General features: G+C 42.5%; 2 protein-coding genes across 2 annotated transcripts in view; one reads left to right on the forward strand and one right to left on the reverse strand.

The window, feature by feature from the left end:
* The window catches only part of ugl (ureidoglycolate lyase), a 193,928-nt gene that overhangs the window by 114,476 nt on the left and 54,152 nt on the right, over window positions 1–25,300 (reverse strand). The window lies entirely within an intron of this gene.
* rab33ba (RAB33B, member RAS oncogene family a) lies at window positions 3,448–24,669 on the forward strand. Its single transcript, XM_055643539.1, has 2 exons — window positions 3,448–3,870; window positions 23,184–24,669. The coding sequence occupies exons 1-2, from the start codon at window positions 3,616–3,618 to the stop codon at window positions 23,628–23,630; spliced, it is 702 nt and encodes a 233-aa protein (XP_055499514.1). The 5' UTR covers window positions 3,448–3,615; the 3' UTR covers window positions 23,631–24,669.

Here is a 25,300-nt window from a genome sequence, read left to right on the forward strand (position 1 = left end):
ATTTTTCCTTTCCTAATTAAATCCTTTGTCCTCCTCTGCTGGTCTCTGAATTTCTCCAAGTATGCTGCTTTTTCTGGCTAATTTGTACGCATCATCCTTCGCTTTAATACTATCCCTGATTTCCCTTGTTATCCACGGATGTACTACCTTCCCCGATTTATTCTTTTGCCAAACTGGGATGAACAATTTTTGTAGTTCATCCATGCAGTCTTTAAATGTCTTCCATTGCATATCCACCGTCAACCCTTTTAGAATTAATTGCCAGTCAATCTTGGGCAATTCACGTCTCATACCCTCAAAGTTACCTTTCTTTAAGTTCAGAACCATTGTTTTTGAATTAACAATGTCACTCTCCATCCTAATGAAGAACTCAACTATATTATGGTCACTCTTGCCCAAGGGGGCACGTACAACAAGATTGCTAACAAACCCTTCCTCATTACTCAATACCCAGTCTAAAATAGCCTGCTCTCTCGTTGGTTCCTCTACATGTTGATTTAGATAACTATCCCGTATACATTCCAAGAAATCCTCTTCCTCAGCACCCCTGCCAATTTGATTCACCCAATCTATATGTAGATTGAAGTCACCCATTATAACTGTTTTGCCTTTGTCACACGCATTTCTAATTTCCTGTTTGATACCATCTCCAACTTCACTACTACTGTTAGGTGGCCTGTACACAACACCCACCAGCGTTGTCTGCCCCTTAGTGTTTCGCAGCTCTACCCATACCGATTCCACATCCTCCAAACTAATGTCCTTCCTTTCCATTGCATTAATCTCCTCTCTAATTAGTAACGCTACCCCACCTCCTTTTCCTTTCTCTCTATCCCTCCTGAATATTGAATATCCCTGGATGTTCAGCTCCCAGCCTTGGTCACCCTGGAGCCATGTCTCTGTGATCCCAACTATATCATAGTCATTAATAGCCATCTGCACATTCAACTCATCCACCTTATTACGAATGCTCCTTGCATTGAGACACAAAGCCTTCAGGCTTGTTTTTGCAACACTCTTACCCCTTATACAATTATGTTGAAAAATGGCCCTTTTTGATTTTTGCCCGGATTTTATCTGCCTGCCACTTTTACTTTTCACCTTGCTACCTATTGCTTCTACCCTCATTTTACACCCCTCGGTCTCTACGCTCACACATTTAAGAAACCCTTTCCCTTTAACTCCATCCTCCACTATCCCATTCGACACCCCACCCCCCTTATTCAGTTTAAAGCCACCCGTGTAGCAGTGGCAAACCTGCCTGCCAGAATGCTGGTCCCACACCTGTTAAGATGCAATCTGTCCCTTTTGTACAGTTCCCCCTTACCCCAAAACAGCTCCCAGTGATCTAAGACTCTAAATCCCTGCCCCGTGCACCAGTTCCTCAGCCACACGTTCAGGTCCCGTATCTCCCTGTTCCTGCTCTCGCCAGCACGGGGAACTGGAAGCAAACCGGAGATAACAACCCTGGAGGTCCTGCTTTTCAACATTTTTCCGAGCTCTCTAAAGTCACGCTGCAGAATATTCATCCCCTTCTTTCCGACATCGTTTGTGCCGACATGCACTACCACTTCCGGATGTTCACCTTCGCCCTTGAGGATTTTCTGCACTCTGTACGTGACATCCTGGATCCTGGCACAGGGAAGGCAGCACACCATCCTCGCATCCCGTCTGTTGCCGCAGAAACCCCTGTCCGTACCTCTCACAATGGAGTCTCCCACTACAATGGCCTTGCCTGCCTTAGGCCTTTTTGGTTTTGGCTCAACAGCCCTATTCCCATCGCAAGCCAGTCCGCCGCTCAGTGTAAACACGTCTTCTGTCCCAACAGCTTCTAAGCGGGTGAACCTGTTTACAAGAGGTACACCACCCGGGGACGTTGGCATTCCATGCTTCCCTCCCTTTCTCACTGTCTCCCACCTTCGCTCTTCCAGTACCTTAGGTGTAACAATCGTACTGTAGGACTTGTCGAGGAATGACTCAGTTTCTCCTACGAACCGGAGGTCATCCACTTGCTTCTCCAGTTCCCCAATACGGCCCTTCAGGAGCTCTACCTGGATGCACTTCTCGCATTTGTAGCAGCCAGAGGCACCAGCGGTGTCCTTGACCTCCCACATACTGCAAGCATCGCACTGAATCAGCTTGCCTGACATCTCCTTCTTTCGTCTCTACCTCTCAAGTGTATTATAAACCATATAATATTGCATGGTCTCCTCTCCTCAGCCGAAGACTCTCGAGCCAAAGACTCACATTTTACTCACAGGGCACTTCCCTCACAAGGCCGCTCGCTAAGAGCAGTCTTGCTTAAATTGACTGATAAATTGCCTGATTTACAATCCAAATTCCTCAGTTTTCAACTGTTTTCCCGGCACTGATTAACTTCTCTCCTCCCACTTGGGCTAGAGCCAATCAGTCGTATCTCTTGCTAATCTCCTACCGCTGTTGCTCCCAAATCTACGGCAGTTCTGAGTAAAGACTCTCTGTCCTTGGCCTTTCCTTTTAACTGTTTTCACCCCTCTCCTCCCACTTGGGCTAGTACAATCAGTTGTATTGGTCTTCAGAGACAATAATTTTAAGCAATTGTGTGCACACACAAAGGCGGCACTGAGAAAGGCAGAAAGACATGGGGAGCTGCTGCAACATGGATCTTGTTCATTCAACTATAACTGCATATGCACGATCAGTCAACTTGACATAGTAAATTCAAATCAAAAGAACTGCTGATGTTGAATATCTGAAGACAGAAAATGCTGAAAAATACTTAGCAGGTCAGGCAACACATGTGGAGAGAAAATAGTTAATGCTTCAGATTGAAAACCTTTTGCCAGAACTGGGAAAGAGAAACATCAAGTTAATTTTAAGGTTGTAGGGAGAGACTAAAGAGATTTTGACGCATTTGTAAATGTGCGAGTTCAATGTGCTGGTCTAAAAAACAACTTTAAACAAAACTGTAACTAGTCTTTTCCCAGTTGGAAAGGGTTTTAGGATCACCAATAAATGGCAATGCTCCAAACTCATCTTAAATTTACAAAATGAAAGTATGTTGACAGAATATAAATTGTTCTTCCAGAATCAGAATACTGTACAGTATAAATTATCTTATTTCTCCAACAGAGGGAGAAAGCAATGTATCTTCCTTGTTTACCATCAGCACCCAGGTAACATGCGAACTTGCACATAACGCAAACTCATGTGCGAACAAAATGCTCTAACCAGATTTATGGGAAAAAATCCGGCAGGTAAAAAAACTGTTGCAACATCACCGTTTAGAAAAAGAAACATACTGCAAAGAGAGCACTGCAAAAGAATGCACATTTTGCATGGTGGAAGGAAAGATTGTTACTCGGTTGCAGAGGAAGATTGAAAGGGTTGCAGCATCTCGCGATACTTTATCTGCACTTCATTTGTGGTTGTTCTTCCTTCTGGCAGGTCAGGGGGTGGCTGATGCGGATCCAGTGGCCGAGCAGCCGCTAGCGACGTGGCGGAGACTGGGGCTGAAGTGTAGCGAGTACTTCGAACGTTGTGCTGGCGGGCGGCTGACCGGCCCGGGCCGGGGTGGGTGACTGACTGACTCTCTGCAACGCCAGGGCTCCCCGCTGCCTCTCCCCGCTCGGGGGTATGTCCCTCGGGGCAGGAGAGACTGCTGCTGCTGCTGCTGCAGCATCCTCGGTCTCAGCGCCCCCCGGATCGCAGCCGCTAACCACGCCGCCCCGCACTAGGATCTACAAGATCATCGTTATTGGAGACTCGGGCGTGGGTAAGACGTGCCTGACTTACCGCTTCTGCGCTGGCAAGTTCCCCGACAAGACCGAGGCCACCATCGGGGTGGATTTCCGAGAGAAGACGGTGGAAATAGATGGAGAACAAATTAAGGTAGCGTCCACTAAACTCCTCCGTCTTTCCTGTACCCGCCCCCGCACTACAGTCGTTAAAGTAATGCAGTTCAAGATGTGAGTGGAACGGGTTTACTTTTCCTTTTATACAGCGTGGAAATTGGCTCTTCGGCCCAACTTGCTCACATCGACCAACATGTCCCATCTACACTAGTCCCACCTGCCTGTCCTATCCAAGTACCTGTCTAAATGTTGCCTTGGTAGCTGCCTCAACTACCTTGTTCCATAGTGCAGGCAGCTTGTTCCATACTCCCACCACTGTTAAAAAGTTATCCCTCAGGTTAACCATATAATAACCATATAACAATTACAGCACGGAAACAGGCCATCTCGACCCTTCTAGTCCGTGCCGAACACATAATCTCCCCTAGTCCCACATACCTGCGCTCAGACCATAACCCTCCATTCCCTTCCCATCCATATAACTATCCAATTTATTTTTAAATGATAAAAACGAACCTGCCTCCACCACCTTCACTGGAAGCTCATTCCACACAGCTACCACTCTCTGAGTAAAGAAGTTCCCCCTCATGTTACCCCTAAACTTCAGTCCCTTAATTCTCAAGTCATGTCCCCTTGTTTGAATCTTCCCTACTCTCAGTGGGAAAAGCTTTTCCACGTCAACTCTGTCTATCCCTCTCATCATTTAAAAAACCTCTATCAAGTCCCCCCTTAACCTTCTGCGCTCCAAAGAATAAAGCCCTAACTTGTTCAACCTTTCTCTGTAACTTAGTTGCTGAAACCCAGGCAACATTCTAGTAAATCTCCTTTGTACTCTCTATTTTGTTGACATCCTTCCTATAATTAGGCGACCAAAATTGTACACCATACTCCAGAATTGGCCTCACCAATGCCTTGTACAATTTTAACATTACATCCCAACTTCTATACTCAATGCTCTGATTTATAAAGGCCAGCATACCAAAAGCTTTCTTTACCACCCTATCTACATGAGATTCCACTTTCGGGGAACTGTGCACAGTTATTCCCAGATCCCTCTGTTCACCTACATTCTTCAATTCCCTACCATTTACCATGTACGTCCTATTTTGATTTGTCCTGCCAAGATGTAGCACCTCACACTTATCAGCATTAAACTCCCATCTGCCATCTTTCAGCCCACTCTTCCAACTGGCATAAATCTCTCTGTAGACTTTGAAACTCTACTTCATTACCCGCAACCCCACCTATCTTAGTATCATCTGCATACTTACTAATCCAATTTACCACACCATCATCCAGATCATTGATGTACATGACAAACAACAGTGGACCCAACACAGATCCCTGTGGCACCCCACTCGTCACTGGCCTCCAACCTGACAAACAACCATCCACCATTACTCTCTGGCATCTCCCATTCAGCCACTGTTGAATCCATCTTGCTACAAGTTCTTGTTAAAATTTTCCAGCCTCTGGATCCCGATTCCCCTCCTCTGGGCAAACTTTTCTATGCGTCTACCTGATCTATTCCTCTCATGATTTTGTACACTTCTATAAAATCAGCCCTCACCCTGTGTTCCAAGGAATAGAGTCCTAGTCTGCTCAACCTCTCCCTACAGCTCAGGCCCTCGAGCCGTGGCAACATCCTCCTAAATAATCTCTGCATCCTTTCCAGCTTGAGAACATCACTCCTATAACATGATGCCCAGAACTGAGCACAATTCTCTAAAGCCTCACCAATGTCTTATGTAACTTCTATACTTAAGTTTGTTCTTGCTTATGCACTGGAAGAGCCACAACCTGCATGGTTTCCAACCACGTGTTGGAAGGTGGCATTGGCATTGGCAGCTCGTATTTGACTGACAGACCAAATCGCCCAAACGGCCTCCTGAGTAATAGATTTTCTATCATTTACTATTTGTAAAATCACTTTTTATTTTGTTTTCCCATGGGTGCGTTTTTCCTCCATTTCCTGAAACCTTAATTCTCTTTTTTAATATACTATTGTATGCTTTAAACACCTCGGGTAAAGAAGCAGAGTTAATGTTTCACGCCAATGACCTCATACTCTTCTGATAACATTGTACATGTGGTTTTCATTGTTTATTGTTTTCCACTTGTAAACCATACAAGATATGTAAGCAAATGGTGGCAGACTGTTCAAAATGGGAGCATCCTTTATTTGTATTTATGTCCTCCTCTTTGTCCAAGCAACATGCCACACTTAAGCTAAAATTAAATGGTTTAGAAGCACGAGAATTCATGTAAATTGTACAGTTCAGATCATGCCAAGAGTATGGGTCTGCCGTGCAACTAATTGCCTCAAGTTTTTGCATGTTTTGTTGTATGTTCCATAATATTGGGAAAACGCGCAATATAGACTGATATTCACTAAAATGAAGAATGTAAACAAAAGGCAGATAAGCCAAATAAAAGGTTGAGAAGTTGAACTGTATGTTCAACTGAATTGGTGTCAGTACTCATGTCTGCAACTGGATCCTCGACTTCCTGACCAATCAGTGAGGATTGGGGACAAATCATCCTCTACGATAATCCTCAACACTGGTGCTCTGCAAGGATGCGTTCTCAGCTCCCTTCTTTACTCCTTGTTCACCCACGACTGTGCAGCCATGTACAAATCTAATTTACTTTACAAATTCACAGGCGACACCACCATTGTGGGCGGGATATCAAATAATGATGAGTCGGAGTACAGGAAGGAGATCGATAATCTGGTGTCGATACAACAACCTTTCTCTCAATGTCGGCAAGACAAAGGAAGCAAAGCGGTACACATGCCCCAGTTTGCATTGATGGTGCCGAAGTAGAGATGGTTGAAAATGTCAAATTCCGAGGAGTCAATATCACCATCATCTTCTCCTGGACCACCCATATTGAAGCAATGACCAAGAAAGCACACCACGCCTTTACTTCCTTAGAAGGCTTAGGCAGTTCGGCATGTCCACTACAACTCGCACAAACTTCTACAGATGCACCATACCATATAACCATATATCCATATAACAATTACAGCACAGAAACAGGCCATCTCGACCCTTCTAGTCCATGCCGCACACGTATAGAAAGCATTTTATCAGGATGTATCACAGCTTGGTTTGGGAACAGCTCCATCCAAGACCGCAAGAAATTGCAGAGAATTGTGGATGCAGCCCACACCATCACACAAACCAACCTCCCTTCTATTGACTCCATTTATACCTCACCCTGCCTCTGCAAGGCCAACAGCATAATCAAGGACAAGTCAGACCCTAACCACTCACTCTTCTCCCCTCTCCCATCAGACCAAAAGGTATAGAAATGTGAAAACGCACACCTCTAGATTCAGGGACAGTTTCTTCCCAGCAGTTATCAGGCAACTAAATCATCCTACCACGACCAGAGAACAATTACTATTTACTACTACTACTATTTACCTCATTGGTGACCCTCCGACTATCCTTGGTCAGAATTTGCTGGCTTTACCTTGCCCTAAACGTTATTCCCTTATTATGCATCTATACACTGTAAATGGCTCGATTCTAATCATGTATAGTCATTCTGCTGAATGGATAGCAAGCAACAAAAACTTTTCACTGTACCTCGGTCCACGTGACAATAAACTGAAACTGATATATTTTTGTTCTGTGTATAAATGGAACATCATGAAACCAGGATAGTCATAAAGTGCTGGAACAACTCAACGGATTGAAAAAGTTACTTTTATAACAACTAAACCAGGTTCGCTTCTTAATAAACAGACACCACACAAACTGTTTGGTAGACCAGTTCAAAACTTTACTTAACATCGGCCGATGGAAGGGAGCGAGAATTCCAGCTAAGTGACCAATGTAGACACTCAACTGTCCTCGGTCCTCTTCCCTGAACAACAGAATTACATTGCCTTAAATAGGGTTTTTTGTCCCCTTAACACCTTCCACAGACATTAATCATGTCAGAGGTACAGGAAAAGGTTTCCACAGATTGCATCACATCAAAGGCCTTTTGTTTACATGGTACAAGATATTCTAAAAACATTGACCATCTGCTTTATCATTTTATTTCCACTTCCCTGGTTTTTCTTTTGTCACTTGATCCCTCTTAAACATAGGCCATCTGGTTTATTGCCTCTTGCTTCAAAGATGTGACCACCTATGTCTCTCTTCCTCTATCACCTCCTCCCCCATAAACATTGGTCATTTGATCTCCACTTTCCTGGTTTTTCTTTGTCACTTGGTCCCTCCTAAACATAGGCCATCTGTTTACAAAGATGTGACTGGCTATTTCTCTCTTCCTTTATTGCCTCCTCCCCATAAACATTGGTCATTTGGTTTATGGCATCTTACTTCAAAGATATCTCTAGCTCCTTCTCTCTGCCTGTCACTTGGGAGACAATGTTATAGGATTTATTATCTCCCACACCCCGCAACCTTAGACAAGCCTAATTTGACACTAAATATAAACTGTAAGCTAGCCCTGAAACCTATTTTAATTTTTTCTTATTTTTGTAACTTTATTTGGCTTCATCAGGATCCGGTAGCATCTCTGGAGAAAAGGAACAGGTGATGTTTTTGGACGGAACCCCTCTTCGGACACTTCATCATAATCATACTTTATTAACCAAGTAGGTTTTTGCAACATGAGGAATTTGATTTCCCTTACAGTCCAACTAATAAAAAGGAACAGAACACAAAAAATACATTTTAACATAAACATCCACTACAGTGACTCCTCTACATTCCTCACTGTGATGGAAGGCGAAAAAATGTTCAATCTCTTCCCTTGCCTCCAGCAGTCAGAGGCCTCTAACCTTCCGTTGAAGGGACGATCTTACTCCCGTAGCCGGCGGCTGGCCTCTTCATCAGGGCGATCAAGCTCCTGCATCGCGGGGGATATCAGCTCCCTGTGCCGGGCAATCTGACACCTGGTCGGGGCTTGTCGAACGTCATGCGGCTTTTGGGGCTCCTGACATCGGTCTCTTAGCCGAGACAGCGAGCTCCTGATGTTAATGTCCGCAGGTGGAACATCGATCCCAGGCAAGGGATAGGGTCCGATGTTAAGTCCACACCCCGCGGTGGAGCTCGAAGTTAGTCCCGAGCAGGTCTCCAGCTCCATGATGTTAGGCCGCAGAGTGACCGGAGATACGACCCGGAAAACAATCGCATCTCCGGCAAGATAAGAAATTGGAAAAAAAATCCCGACCCCCTCGGCCACCCCCACATAAAACAAACCAGAGAACAGAGACTTTTGAAACACACTAAAAATAACAAAAAATAGATGGACTGTATGCGAGGTTGCCATCAAAGTGCCGCCTGGTGCTTCATGAAACTAGTGATGGGAATAAATCAATGACTCTTGTCCACATGGCGCAAAGCAGTGCTTGTTGTGGCTGTATTGACATACCACTAATTAATGTGTCCATATGGCTCCAGCATATACCTCTGGATACACATGCAAGATCCTTACTGTTGCCTCTGAACTGTAGGCAGTATTAAGGTTTGATAAATATCACTACACAACAGACTATTCAGAATTTGAGGTCAAAAACTAATTACCAAAGGGAACACCATGTTAAGATGTACATTATGAAATTATAAGGAGTGTTTGCTCAGGCAAAGAAAGAAGTTAGATATGTCATTCAAGGTTCATAAAGGAGTGGATAAAATGAATCAAATAACATTGAGATTTCTGCAAATTCGAGTACAGAGTTCCAGAGGTTACCGGAAGGAAGATACACCAGGTGGATGAATGGGGATGGTTGGAACTAGAACTATGATGAATGGAAAGGAAACAACAACCAACATAATTTCTAAATAGTCAGATATTGGATTATTAGAATTGTACTGTCGGATGATAAACAACAACTATTTGGATGGGATCTTGGGTATTTATCCTGTTTTGAAATATGAGGAGTGCTGCCAAATTAAAATTTCAAGCCAAGGGTACACTTTTTTGGGGAGATAATGATATCAAGGTCAATAATTAGAATTGAATTACCAAGAGCCAAGATTACACTGCAAAAAATAGGTGAATAAATAACTCCGGTTCCAAAGCTAACAGAATATTTTGCTGCTAACAGAATTGTGCTGTGTCTAAAATTCAGATTTTTCTTTACCATCTAAATTTTGGTGCTTTTGAGAAGCCTTTGTATGAATTTATCAATCTGCCCATAGTTCTCTATTTCCTCTACTCATAATCTGACACTGATCGTGTAATGTTTGTATCATGGTGTATGTGTGTATCAAAGTGACAGCATTTTTATTTTTGCTATTTTATAATAAAGTCTCTAGCAAAGACTGTTCCTTGAGAAGAAGTGAAAACGTGTTAACTTCAACAGTGTCGACATAACTGCCCCAGTGCATGTACAGTTTCTGTGCTATGTTTGACGTTCTTCTTCCCACTCTAACAAAGGTCATCAAAATAGCAAGTTAATTTGGATATTTTGGGGACAGGGGAAGGACAGGGACTATGTTATTTAACATATGCAGTTTCACGTAATTGAAAATTTCTTGCTAATTTTTAGCAGGATTAATTTAAGACCTGTTGTAAGTAGTATAATCACAGGATTTGGTCAGTACCACCATTTAATAAAGTGATTATTAGATTATTAATACAAAAAAAACAATTACACCCAAAAACCTCTGCTGTCTGAAGTTACTCAACATTTTAGAACTGATTGCTATTTTAGATTGAGTTTATTTTGGATCAGTATGAATAATTGAATGCGATCTGAAGTGATGAATTATCAAACCTCGGAATTAAAAAAAATGAGCTAATTGCACCGCATGTTCTGATTACTAGTTACCTTTTTACCTTTTATCTTAGAGTTACAGTTACCCCATTCCATGTTCAATGTTTTTTAATCGCCTCATCCTTGAGTATCTACCCAATTATTATTTGTAATTGTTTATGGAATCAACTTCTTGCACTTAGGTAGGATATTAATTTCGTGATCACCGTCAAGTGGGAAGTAGCATCTTCATTTTAATAGATTTCAGACTTCGAGCCTGCACCGCCATTCAATATGATCATGGCTGATCATCCAACTCAGTATCCTGTACCTGCCTTCTCTCCATACCCCCTGATCTCATTAGCCACAAGGGCCACATCTAACTCCCTCTTAAATATAGCCAATGAACTGGCCTCAACTACCTTCTGTGGCAGAGAGTTCCAGAGATTCACCACTCTCTGTGTGAAAAATGTTTTCTCATCTCGGTTCAAAAGGATTTCCCCATTATCCTTAAACTGTGACCCCTTGTCCTGGACTTCCCCAACATCGGGAACAAACTTCCTGCATCTAGCCTGTCCAACCCCTTAAGAATTTTGTAAGTTTCTATAAGATCCCCCGTCAATCTTCTAAATTCTAGCGAGTACAAGCCGAGTCTATCCAGTCTTTCTTCATATGAAAGTCCTGACATCCCAGGAATCAGTCTGGTGAACCTTCTCCGTACTCCCTCTATGGCAAGAATGTCTTTCCTCAGATTAGGAGACTAAAACTATACGCAATACTCCAGGTGTGGTCTCACCACAGTACAACTGCAGTAGAATCTCCCTGCTCCTATACTCAAATCGTTTTGCTATGAATGCTAACATACCATTCGCTTTCTTCACTGCCTGCTGCACCTGCATGCCTACTTTCAATGACTTGTGTACCATGACACCCAGGTCTCGTTGCATCTCCCCTTTTCCTAATCGGCCACCATTTAGATAATAGTCTACTTTCCTGTTTTTGCCACCAAAGTGGACAACCTCACATTTATCCACATTATTATATTTTGTAGTCGCTTTGAATCTTTGGTTGCCAGAAGGACTAGTTTAGTTGGAGGCCAGTGACTAGTGGGGTGCCGCAGGGATCTGTGTTGGGTCCACTGTTGTTTGTCATGTACATCAATGATCTGGATGATGGTGTGGTAAATTGGATTAGTAAATATGCAGATGATACTAAGATAGGTGGTGTTGTGGATAATGAAGTAGATTTTCAAAGTCTACAGAGAGATATAGGCCATTTGGAAGAGTGGGCTGAAAGATGGTAAATGGAGTTTAATGCTGATAAGTGTGAGGTGCTACATCTTGGCAGGACAAATCAAAATAGGACGTACATGGTAAATGGTAGTGAATTGAGGAATGCAGTTGAACAGAGGGATCTAGGAATAACTGTGCGCAGTTCCCTGAAGGTGGAATCTCAAGTAGACAGGTAAAGAAAGCTTTTGGTGTGCTGGCCTTTATAAATCAGAGCATTGAGTATAGAAGTTGGGATGTAATGTTAAAATTGTACAAGGCATTGGTGAGGCCAATTCTGGAGTATGGTGTACAATTTTGGTTGCCTAATTATAGGAAGGATGTCAACAAAATAGAGAGAGTACAGAGGAGATTTACTAGAATGTTGCCTGGGTTTCAACAACTAAGTTACAGAGAAAGGTTGAACAAGTTAGGGCTTTATTCTTTGGAGCACAGAAGGTTAAGGGGGGGGACTTGATAGAGGTCTTTAAAATGATGAGAGGGATAGACAGAGTTGACGTGGAAAAGCTTTTCCCACTGAGAGTAGGGAAGATTCAAACAAGGGGACATGACTTGAGAATTAAGGGACAGAAGTTTAGGGGTAACATGAGGGGGAACTTCTTTACTCAGAGAGTGGTGGCGGTGTGGAATGAGCTTCCAGTGAAGGTGGTGGAGGCAGGTTCGATTTTATCATTTAAAAATAAATTGAATAGTTATATGGACGGGAAAGGAATGGAGGGTTATGGTCTGAGTGCAGGTAGATGGGACTAGCGGAGAATACGTGTTCGGCACGGACTAGAAGGGCTGAGATGGCCTGTTTCCGTGCTGTAATTGTTATATGGTTATAGTTGTTTCTTTTAAATCTATCAGAATGCCTCATTTTGGAATGTTTTTGTGCCCTGAGACATTTAATGAAGATGCCCATTTGGCTTCTTGGGCGGATGCAAAAGATTCCATGGCACTATTTAAACGAAGTACAAAATAATATCTTGGCCAAGATTCATCATTCGTCATCATCACAAAATGCATTAGCTGGGCATTAAAAACAGAAAACACTGGAAGCACCTGGTAAATCAGGCATCATCTGTAGAAAGATGAGCATTTGACTTGAAATGTTAACTGCTTCACTTTCTACACGTTGCCAGACTTGCTGAGTGTTTCCAGCTTGTGCATTTTTTACTGTATTTTCGTATATTATCAAGCCATTATGCATTGCCTTCTGTAGGAGCTTGCAGTGTATCTGTTGGTTTTTATTCTCTCTCCCCCACCCCTCTCCCATTACTGCAATGATCCCTTATAAAGTTATTTGTTGTTGTGGAGGGCTTTATAAATCCTGAGAACATAAAGCGCATTTTTTTCACTTAAATTTTTATTGATTTTTCAGAGATATATACAAAACAGTGCAACACCATCACCATAAATAAGGCAAAATAAGAAAAACAACAATCAAAATAAAAAAATAAGTGGATAGGCGAAGAAAAAAGAAGTAAATAAATAAAAAATTGGAATAAGACCATTTGGTTCACTTACCAAATTAAAAAAGAAAAAAAATTACATTTATTAGTTAGCTGGAGATAATTCAATATTCATAGAAACATACCATCTAGTTCTATATAACACAATCTTCCCATATCTAGCTCGGCATTTATCTAATTGGTGTCATGGCTCAAATAAACGGTCCATTTTTCCCAGATCTTCTCAAATGAATTCTCCTTGACTCTCAAGGAATATGTCAATTTCTCCACATTAAAGATGTCTCGCACAATTTCTAACCACTGTTCCTGTTTTGGACTTTTTTCATTAAGCCACTGCCTGGTAATGGCCTTCTTACTTGCTGCAAGCAAAACTTTAATCAAATATGTACCTTCTATCTTTTACAATATCTTTAATACGCCCCAGATACATCACACGGCAGGTATGTGGGATTTTATAACCCAAGATATTTTTTACAACTGCATTAACATTTTCCCAGTATGGTCTTATCTTTACACAGTTCCAGAAAATATGCGAGTGGTCTGCCTCCGTACTCCCACACAGCCTCCAACAGTGTTGTTGGACAGCAAGTTGTCTGCTTTTTATTTTGGGTGTTATAAAAAAGCGAGATAGATTCTTGCAGCAAAATTCTCTCCATAATAGTGAGCTTGTGGGTGAACATTGTGTTTCACACATTTGATACCATTCTTCCTCTGTTATTTGAATCTTTAATTCTGCTTCCCATTTTGTTTTTATGTAGAGCGTTGATTCTCTCCCGCTTCCCACCAGAGCTTGGTAGAAAGCAGAGATGACCCGAGACCCCTTCTGTTTGTATGCATCCCCAATCACCTTGATCATAAACTCGCCATTTTCTGAAACTGTATACATTGCCGTTATGCCTTTTTGTGCCCATTCGTTGAATTTTGAATCATACACCCCTGGCTTGAACTTTGAGTCATATGAGTCATTGAACAACTTCAATGCGTGAACCACTCTTTTTAATTTGTATTTTTCCACTATAACATTCCATATTTCTAACGTAAATGCTACTATTGGATCCATAGCATCTCAAAGCCCCTCTCAGATATTTGTCTCCCACCAAAATCTGGGTCTGGTAACCCTGTATCTCCCTTTCCATTTCTTTCCATCGAGATTCATAATCAGGTCTACACCAAGCCAGAGGTCTGAGTTGAGCTGCATGAAAGTATTTCCTCAGATTTGGTAAAGCCATTCCACCCTTGCTTTTCGGCAGTTGAAGTGTTGTTAGTTTTATTCTTGGTTTTTTGCTATTCCAAATGAATCTAGAGATCATTTTATCCCAGGCCGTGAAGTTATCTCGGGGAACATTAATTGGGAGAGATTGGAATAAATATAGCAGTTTATGTAGGATATTCATTTTTACCATTTGTATTCTGGCACTGAAGTCTAGAGGAAGGGTCGACCACCTTTCAACATCCTTTTTGATGTTTTCTTCCATAATTGTTATAATTAGTTTCAAACAAGTTGGGAAGTGTTTTGGTTATAGTTACACCAAGATACTGCATCGTTTTAGAATTCCATTTCAGATTATATGCATTTCTGATTTGTTGGGATGGAGAATAATTGAATTTGTCTTTTTGTTATATTCAGTTTATACCCTGAGTAGTATCCATATGTTTCAAAGAGGTTCATTAGATTTGGGAGACATATATCTGGTCGTTCAAGAAAAATAATGATATCATCAGCGAAAAGACCAATGATATGTTCTTTCCCCCTATTTTGACCCCCTGCATGTCTTCTCTCTGCCTTATTGCTTGTGCCAAGGGTTCAATATACAAAACAAAGAGAGTAGGAGAAAGACAGCATCCTTGCCTTGTGCCCCTCTCTAACTGGATCCTTTTTGATATATATCCATTTACCTTAATCCCAGCGGTAGGCTCCTGATATATTAGAAACATAGAAACATAGAAAAATAGGTGCAGGAGGAGGCCATTCGGCCTTTCGAGCCTGCACCGCCATTCAATAGGATCATGGCTGCTCATCCAATTCAGTATCCTGTACCTGCCTTCTCTCCATCCCTTTAGCCACAAGGGCCTCATCTAACTCCCTCTTAAATAATGTTTTGATCAGCCATGATCATATTGAATGGCGGTGCAGGCTCGAAGGGCCGAATGGCCTACTCTAGAATTTAGGAGATTGAGAGGGGATCTTATAGAAACTTACAAAATTCTTAAGGGGTTGGACAGGCTAGATGCAGGAAGATTGTTCCCGATGTTAGAGAAGTCCAGGACAAGGGGTCACAGCTTAAGGATAAGGGGGAAATCCTTTAAAACCGAGATGAGAAGAACTTTTTTCACACAGAGAGTGGTGAATCTCTGGAACTCTCTGCCACAGAGGGTAGTCGAGGCCAGTTCATTGGCTATATTTAAGAGGGAGTTAGATGTGGCCCTTGTGGCTAAAGGGATCAGAGGGTATGGAGAGAAGGCAGGTACGGGATACTGAGTTGGATGATCAGTCATGATCATATTGAATGGCGGTGCAGGCTCGGAGGGCCGAATGGCCTATTCCTGCACCTATTTTCTATGTTTCTATGTTTTAATACACTAAATTGCATCTTCATTGAAACCAAATCTCCTTAGTACTTCATGTAAAAACTAAACTATCAAAGGCTTTTTCTGCATCTAAACTGACCAGGACCATATTTGTATCCTTTTTTTGAGCATTATCCACAATGTGGAGGGTTCTTCTAATATTATCCTGTGTTTGACGCCCCCGAATAAATCCAGTTTGGTCTTCATTAATCAGATCTGGTACAAAAGTCTCGAGTCTTTTGCAAATGATTGAGGTAAATAGTTTGTAGTCTCCATTTAAAATTGAGATTAGCCTGAAATTTTTACATTCCTCTTTGTCTTTGCCTTCCTTGGGTAAAATGGTAATAATTGCTTCCTTCCATGATGGGGGAGCCCTGCCCTCTTTAAGGGTCCAGTTAAAGCAAGACAGGAGCAGAGGTGTTAGCTCTTTCTTAAAGGCCTTGTGCCATTCTGGTGGAAATCCATCGCTGCCTGGTGATTTACTAGCCTTAAGTCTACTGATTGCAGCTTCCAGCTCCTTAACCGTAAATTGTAACGTAATGGTATTATTTTGTGTCTCACCAATGGATGGGAGGTCAAGTGAGTTAAGAAAACTTCTCATTGTCCTTTCGTCAGCTGATGGTGGTTTAGAATAGAGTTTCTTATAGTATTCTTCAAATATTCTTTCTATCTCATCTGGCTCATGTGATAATTGATTGGTTTTAGGATCTCTTATTTTATGAATTGTATTAGAGGCCTGCTGTTTACACAGGCGTCTGGCCAGGAGTCTAGTTGCTTTTGGACCTGCTTCATAATAGGTCTGCTTTACGAATCTTGCCCTTTTTTCCATATCTCCCCTGAGGATCTCATCTATCTCCCCCCTTATTTCCTTAATCTGTTTTAGTACCAACTGATTCTGTATGTTTTTATCTTTTTTTCCAATTCTTTCAATTTTTCTACTTTATGTTCATACGTAGCTAGCCGGGTCTTTTTTTGTGATGATGTCAGGGCGATCAGCTTTCCATGTATAACTGCATTCATAGCATCCCACAGTATTACAGGATCCACATCCCCGTTATCATTCTCTTCTATGTACCTTTTTATCTCTTCCCTTATTTGTTCCACATTTGCCTTATTATTCAAAATACCCACATTGAGCCTCCAAACAGTATTTCTTTTCCTACTATTCAGGTGTACTGTCAAGCTGATCGCACTGTGGTCAGATACATCTGCCACCCCGATTTTACACTTTGTGATCCTGTGACTTTCACCCGTATTCATTAAAAAGTATTCAATCCTGGAGTAGACTGAGTGAGGTACTGAATAGTGTGTGCAGTCCCTTTCTAAAGGGTGAAGTTCTCTCCAAACATCAATTAGGCCAATTTCCTGCACTAATTTGTTAATAAACCTGGTCAGATGCACCTTGGGTTTTCTAGGCTTGTTGTATCCAAATTATGATTCATGACCACATTGAAGCCCCCTCCACACATCAAAATACCTTCAGTCTCTAAAGCAATAATGTCAAACAGAGTTTTGAAAAAACATTTGATACTCTCTGGGGGGGCATATACATTGATCAGTGTCACCACTTTGTTTTCCAGCTTTCCTTTAACTAATACATACCTTCCCTCTTTGTCCCTGACTTCTTTATGGCGTTCAAATTGGACTGCATGTGTAATAAGGATAACAACTCCCCTCTTTTGGCTAGGTTTATAGGAACTATCAAATGCATTTCTAAAGCCAAAGCTCATGTTCTTGTTGAGGCAAGTGGGTTTCTTGTAAAAATAGTACCTGAGCCTTTTCTTTTTTCAGTTTAGCCAGGACCTTGCTCCTGTTAACTGGATTATTCATCCCATTTACATTGAGTGACACCAATTTGATAGTATTACGTGACATTTCATTTACCTAATCCTGTCTTGAATTCATAAATCTCCAGATAACTTGAAACTGTACAGGTCTGAACATCTGGATAACATGTGCCAAATTAAAAAAAATTTAAAAAAGAGAAAACAGTTGATTTCCAAGTAAGGGTGATTCCTTTCCACCCTGAGTCCCCGTTGGCAGGTATAGGGGAAAACCTCCTCCCAGAGGGCCCCTCACTAGAGGTGAAACACTCCATTTCACGCATCCTAGTATCGCCCAACGTCATCCGATAGCACTTATTTTCTAGTCCAAAAGAAATGATGACACAATAAAAGCTAGTTGGATGGGGTCTGCTCAGACTCCTGTAGTCGCTGTCTCACTCCCGTCTTCGCTCCTCTTTCCAACTCTCTGCCATGTCAAAGCCTGGAGAAGACGCTCCATCTCTGGGTCCGCCGGCTCCTCAGCGCTGTAATCAGGTGTCTCCACGGAGTAGCCTCTCCTCCTCAATTCCTGCGCTGCATCATGTGCACTATGATATGTGCACGTTCCTGAGTCCCAGTGAATGCGCATCTTGTCCAGCGGGGTCTGGAAGCGGACACCTCTCTCCTTCAAGGTCCTCTTTATTCCCTTGCGCTTCTGGACAACCTCCGTTGCATAGTCGTGGTCAAATAATAGACGTCGCCCATCAATCATTATCTTCTTTCTCCAGGCCTTTTTCAATACCATTTCTTTGGTATTAAACTCCAGGAAATTTACCACTATGGACCCATTACGTTCCGGTTTGCGAGCCAAAGCTCTGTGCGCGCGCTGGATCCATACGTTGGTGTCCGTTGTTATTGCAAGTTCAGTTTTTAAAAGTTGCTCCACAAATTCAGACATGGATTTGCCTTCTTTCTCTTCAGGTACGCCGTAGATGCGAATGTTATTTCGTCTAGAGCGTCCTTCCAAATCAGTCAGTTTTTCTTGCATGACTTTCTGTTTTTTCATAGATTTAAACAGCACATTTTTCATAGCCATGCTAATTGTCTCAGCCTCGTCGATTCGTGTCTCAGCTTTGTTTCGTGGGAGTGGATTTGTTTGGAGTTAGCAGAACGCTTATGGTAAATTTCTTGCTTCAGATCTTTGAGTTCACCTTTCATGTCTTCTTTGATTCCTTCTTTAAATTTATGTAAGTCCACTTTATATTCAGCCCTGAAGTCACATATTTCCTTACTGATATCGTGGAGCATTGAGCGCACGCTGTCTGCAGAGTCATCTTTTGAGCTTTGAGCTTTGTCCATCTCCGGTGAATTCTTTCTTTCTTGTCCGCCACATTTTATTCCAATACAGAAAACTGTGAATTATGTGGCAATTAGTGAATTAAGGGAGGCTGGTTTTAAACTTGCTATCGGGAGCTGGAAATTAAGCAGCCATCTGTTCGCGTCGCCACCGGAAGTTCTTCTGTCGTGTTCTCATCTTCGGAAAGAGTCCTCTGACTTTTTTGGGCGTTTGCATATTCCTGAATTGGAGGACCCATAATACTTCAACTGGAACCAAACTTGTGACTCTTGGGTTAATAAACAAATGAACGGTATATGAAATATACAGAGCTTTTAAATCTCTCCCTGCACTGGAGACCCGACCTTTTCTCGTCGGGTCTCGGTTGTCGTTGGGGCCGCAACGAGGAGCGGCCTCCAACAGGAAGAAGTCGGGGACTCAGGTGCCGACTCACCTCACCGTCGCGGAGCTGGCCGAGACCGGAGCGGGTGGAGCGGTGGAGGAGCGCTGCCGCTGCTGCTGCCCGACCTCCGGAGATTGGGAGGCTGCTGCTGCGGGTCTGCGGACGGCGGCATCGGGAGCCCGCGGCTCCCTGGGGGTAGACCGCTTTACGGGGCTCCTGCAACGGCGACTTCTCCCGCCCGAGTTGCGGGGTTGAAGAGCTCCTGGAGCGGGGCCTAGCACCACTGCCCCGCGCGGCTGGAATGGCCGCGGGACTTTGCGAGCGCACACCGGGGGCTCCAACACCAAGACCCGGTGTGCGACCTTGCACCACCCAGCGTGGCTTTAATGGCCGCGGGACAATCACCATCGCCAGCCGGGGGCTTTGACTTTGACTCTGACATCGGGGGGGGGAGAGTGCAGTGGAGAGAAAAGTTTTTTTGGCCTTCCATCACAGCTATGTGATGGATGTTTATGTAAAATGTAATTGTGTTGTGTCTGGGGTCTATTTGTGTGTAATGTATGGCTGCAGAAACGGCATTTCATTTGGACCTCCAGGGGTCCAAATGACAAATAAATAGACTATTGACTATTGACTATTGAATAGTAGTAATTAATGCACTTAATTACTTTATTAACCAACTGACCACCTTTTAAAATGTGTGTATATAGACACTGTAGTCTTTCTTTATCTAAGTTTTTCAAAGTAAAATCATGAAAATATTTATTTCCATATTAGTTCTCCTCATCCCAAAGGCTCACACATCCCATTAAACTCCATTGTTTTATAATATTTGTATGCCATTGTTATATGCCATAGTGTGTCACCGCAGCCTATAATAAACCACATTATTTCTTGCTGTCTTATTGCAAAAACAAGTGAAATGTCTCTAGGACCAAGTCTAGGTTACTTTATATCAATTGACAGAAATATTAGATGCATAATTTAACTCCTGGGGAATACTATTGTGTCCTACCCTCCCAGTCTGGGAAGGAGTGGGGTTGGGAACCTTGCTGAATATGATTTGCATTGATGCTGGTAAGATGCTGATGTTTTATTAAGTAGCATCTTCAGTTTTATAGATTTCAGACTTAATTAATGTGCTGGATTAACGTTTTACTATTATTGGGTAATTTCTCTGTCATAGAAACATAGAACATAGGTGTAGGAGTGGGCCATTCGGCCCTTCGAGCCTGCACCGCCATTCAATATGATCACAGCTGATCATCCAACTCAGTATCCTGTACCTGCCTTCTCTCCATACCCCCTGATCCCTTTAGCCACAAGGGCCACATCTAACTCACTCTTAAATATAGCCAATGAACTGGTCTCAACTACCTTCTGTGGCAGAGAGTTCCAGAGATTCACCACTCTCTGCGTGAAAAAAGTTTTTCTCATCTCGGTCCTAAAGGATTTCCCCTCTATCCTTAAGCTGTGTCCTGGACTTCCCCAACATCGGGAACAATCTTCCTGCATCTAGCCTGTCCAACCCCTTAAGAATTTTGCAAGTTTCTATAAGATCCCCCCTCAATCTTCTAAATTCTAGCGAGTACAAGCCGAGTCTATCCAGTCTTTCTTCATATAAAAGTCCTGACATCCCAGGAATCAGTCTGGTGAACCTTCTCTGCACTCCCTCTATGGCAAGAATGTCCTTCCTCAGATTTGGAGACCAAAACTGTACGCAATACTCCAGGTATGGTCTCACCAAGACCCTGTACAACTGCAGTAGAACCTCCCTGCTCCTATACTCAAATCCTTCTGCTATGAATGCTAACATACCATTCGCTTTCTTCATTGCCTGCTGCACCTGAATGCCTACTTTCAATGACTGGTGTACCATGACACCCAGGTCTCGTTGCATCTTCCCTTTTCCCAATCGGCCACCAATTAGATAATAGTCTACTTTCCTGTTTTTGCCACCAAAGTGGATAACCTCACATTTATCCACATTACATTGCATCTGCCATGCGTTAGCCCACTCACCCAGCCTATCCAAGTCACCTTGCAGCCTCCTAGCATCCACCTCACAGCTAACACTGCCCCCCAGCTTAGTGTCATCCGCAAACTTGGAGATGTTGCATTCAATTTCCTCATCCAAATCATTAATATATATTGTAAATAGCTGGGGTCCCAGCACTGAGCCTTGCGGTACCCCACTAGTCACTGCCTGCCATTCTGAAAAGGACCCGTTTACTCCTACTCTTTGCTTCCTGTCTGCCAGCCAGTTCTCTATCCACATCAATACTGAACCCCCAATACCGTGTGCTTTAAGTTTGTATACTAATCTCTTATGTGGGACCTTGTCGAAAGCCTTCTGAAAATCCAGATATTACACATCCACTGGTTCTCCCTTATCCACTCTACTAGTTACATCCTCGAAAAACATTCTATAAGATTCGTCAGACATGATTTACCTTTCGTAAATCCATGCTGACTTTGTCCAATGATTTCACCACTTTCCAAATGTGCTGCTATCCCATCTTTAATAACTGACTCTAGCAGTTTCCCCACTACCGATGTTAGACTAACTGGCCTGTAATTCCCCGTTTTCTCTCTCCCTCCCTTTTTAAAAATTGAGGTTACATTAGCTACCCTCCAATCCTCAGGAACTACTCCAGAATCTAAAGAGTTTTGAAAAATTATCACTAATGCTTCCACTATTTCTGGAGCTACTTCTTTAAGTACTCTGGGATGCAGCCTATCTGGCCCTGGGGATTTATCGGCCTTTAATCCATTCTATTTATCTCACACCACTTCCCGGCTAACCTGGATTTCACTCAGTTCCTCCGTCTCATTTGACCCGCGTGTCCCATGCTATTTCCGGCAGATTATTCACGTCTTCCTTAGTAAAGACGGAACCAAAGTAGTTATTCAATTGGTCCGCCATGTCCTTGTTCCCCATGATCAATTCACCTGTTTCTGACTGCAAGGGACCTATATTTGTTTTAATTAATCTCTTTCTCTTCACATATCTATAAAAACCTTTGCAGTCAGTTTTTATGTTCCCTGCCGGTTTTCTTTCATAATCTATTTTCCCTTTCCTAATTAAGCCCTTTGTCCTCCTCTGCTGGTCTCTGAATTTCTCCCAGTCCTCTGCTAGGCTGCTTTTTCTGGCTAATTTGTATGCTTCATCTTTTGCTTTGATACTATCCCTGATTTACCTTGTTATCCACGGATGCATTACCTTCCCTGATCTATTCTTTTGCCAAACTGGGATGAACAATTGTTGTAGTTCATCCATGCAGTCCTTAAAAGCCTTCCTTTGCATATCCACCATCAACCCTTTAAGAATTAATTGCCAGTCAATCTTGGCCAATTCACGTCTCATACCCACAAAGTTACCTTTCTTTAAGTTCAGAACCATTGTTTCTGAATTAACCAAGAGTCCATCCTAATGAAGAACTCAACCATATTATGGTCACTCTTGCCCAAGGGGCCACGCCCAACAAGACTGCTAACTAACCCTCATTACTCAATACCCAGTCATTCTCACCTTGATACCATATTCCTAAAACTGGGCTTGAATTTGCACAGATTAAATGTAACGATCCACTAACTGTCTTGTGCTGGATAACTCCTCCTGGAAATGGTCACAAAATGCTGGAGTATTGGAAATATACGTATATGAAGATCAGGCCTTCAGTAGGGACAAAAATGGCTATGAATGACTGTTTGCTTACATATGAATAATAATAATAACTTGTATGGTTCAACAGTTGAAAATAAATTATTGTTGTTGTAAAGATAACTTTTTTATTTAACCTTTTTTAGATCCAGCTTTGGGACACGGCTGGCCAGGAACGTTTTCGGAAGAGCATGGTGCAGCACTACTACAGAAATGTTCATGCTGTTGTCTTTGTGTATGACATGACCAATCCTGTTAGTTTCCAGAGTCTCCCAGCCTGGATTGAAGAATGCAAACGGCACTCACTCGGTGGAGAAGTTCCACGCATCCTGGTGGGGAATAAGTGCGACCTAAAAGACGCCACCAAAGTGGAAACTGACCTGGCACAAAAGTTTGCCGATAGTCAAAGCATGCCGCTATTTGAAACCTCGGCTAAGAACCCAAATGACAACGATCACGTGGAGGCCATTTTCATGACTTTGGCTCATAAACTAAAGAACCGCAAGCCAATGATGCTGAGTCAGCTCCAAGTAGACGAATCCAAAGTTGTGCTGGAATCTGAACCAAAGCCTAGTGTGGAGTGTTACTGTTAAAGGGGAACATGGTTTGTTTTAAATTCAAAAGAAGATAAAAAAAGCGCTTTGCTGCTAAGTATTGTTTAAAGTGTGGAAATAACAGGAGTAAATTATCTGAATGAACCTGCCAACCGTCCATGAGAGGAAATACAGTTGAACAAGAATTTAGACATATACCCTACCAAACACTGACTGAAAATGAAGCTAATGAACATTTCAGAACTGAAATGTGTACATATCTGGTATTTGTTGTCAGTTATTAATTTTATATATTGACATACAAGAGACATATTCATCCAATATACTTTATTCAGTTAACAGTCACATACTTCCTCATCCTTTCATTGGCTTTTGCTTTTCCATCAGGAAAAATTATTATTTTGGTATTGGAAGCCCTTCACTTGATTAGTTAGTTGACACAGTAAATAGCTGAGTTACAGGGCAGGAGGATCTCCAGTTTGATTGCCATTTTGTGCTCTGTTGGGAGATGTTGACCAGAACAGTAATGGGTCATGGTCATTGATCTCAGCTCTCCAGTTAAATCTAGAAACCTGATCTGCCTTCTGCACTGCTTGCCACCAGTGGCGGATTGGGTCTAAAAATATTGGTTGCCAGGAGACTAAGAGGGCCCACTTCATCAGGGGCCCAATTGATATAGGGGGCCCACTTCATCAGGGGCCCACTTGCCATCGGGCAAGCTGACAACCTGGCCAGTCCGCCACTGCTTGCCACTACTATGGTGCCTATTCTTGTTAATTAGGTTAATACTCTGGACTTTCATAGGAAGAAAGGTGACTTTATTGAGGTAACTAAAACATAGAAGGTTGACCAAAAAAGGGAATGATTTTAATTTTTAAATAATTAATACACTAATATGGCATTCTTGCTTTTGGTTCCAAATAACTGAAATGTGATGTATCCATTTTTATATCTTCTAATATGAAAAATAATATTATATGGGATTTTATTAAACTTGACTAGCAAAGCTTTTCAAGCTTACCTGACATACAAACTAATCAACCAAACCTTTTTATTAAATATTTTGCTTAAAACAAAATGAGAGGGCAAGAGGCATTATTTATTGCTGACAGTAGACATGAAAGCCGGATGCAACAATGGGAATGATAGTATCGTCATAAATATTTCTGATCAAATACAGAGACACCATTTAATTCCTCTGATTAGAAAGGGGGAGAAACACCACGGAGTATATTATAGAGGACACATCTTCTGCAGGACTCGAAATTAGCGGTTGCCCGGTTGCCAATGGCAACTCACAGTCCCGTCGGGCAACCTAAAACCCATGCCATTTTGCCCGGCTTGACAAGCACCCGGGACACCTATCGTTTAATTCTGAGCGGGCCCCCTCTCTATCTTTCTCTCTCCGTCTCCGACCGCTATCCGTGTCCATGTCTCGGGTCTCCGCCCGCTTCTCGTCTGCCGGCACGGCCAGCTGCCTTACACATGCGCAAAACCACGGCCAACACAAAAGATCCTATAGCGAGGATCTTTGTTTAAGAAGGAACTGCAGATGCTGGAAAATCGAAGGTACACAAAAAAGCTGGAGAAACTCAGCGGGTGCAGCAGCATCTATGGAGCGAAGGAAATAGGCAACGTTTCGGGCCGAAACCCTTCTTCAGATTGATGGGGGTGTCGGGGAGAAGAAAGGAAAAAGGAGGAGGAGGAGC

The sequence above is a fragment of the Leucoraja erinacea genome, chromosome 1 (genome assembly GCF_028641065.1).
Source record: "Leucoraja erinacea ecotype New England chromosome 1, Leri_hhj_1, whole genome shotgun sequence".
In the NCBI taxonomy this organism is placed as follows: Eukaryota; Metazoa; Chordata; class Chondrichthyes; order Rajiformes; family Rajidae; genus Leucoraja; species Leucoraja erinaceus.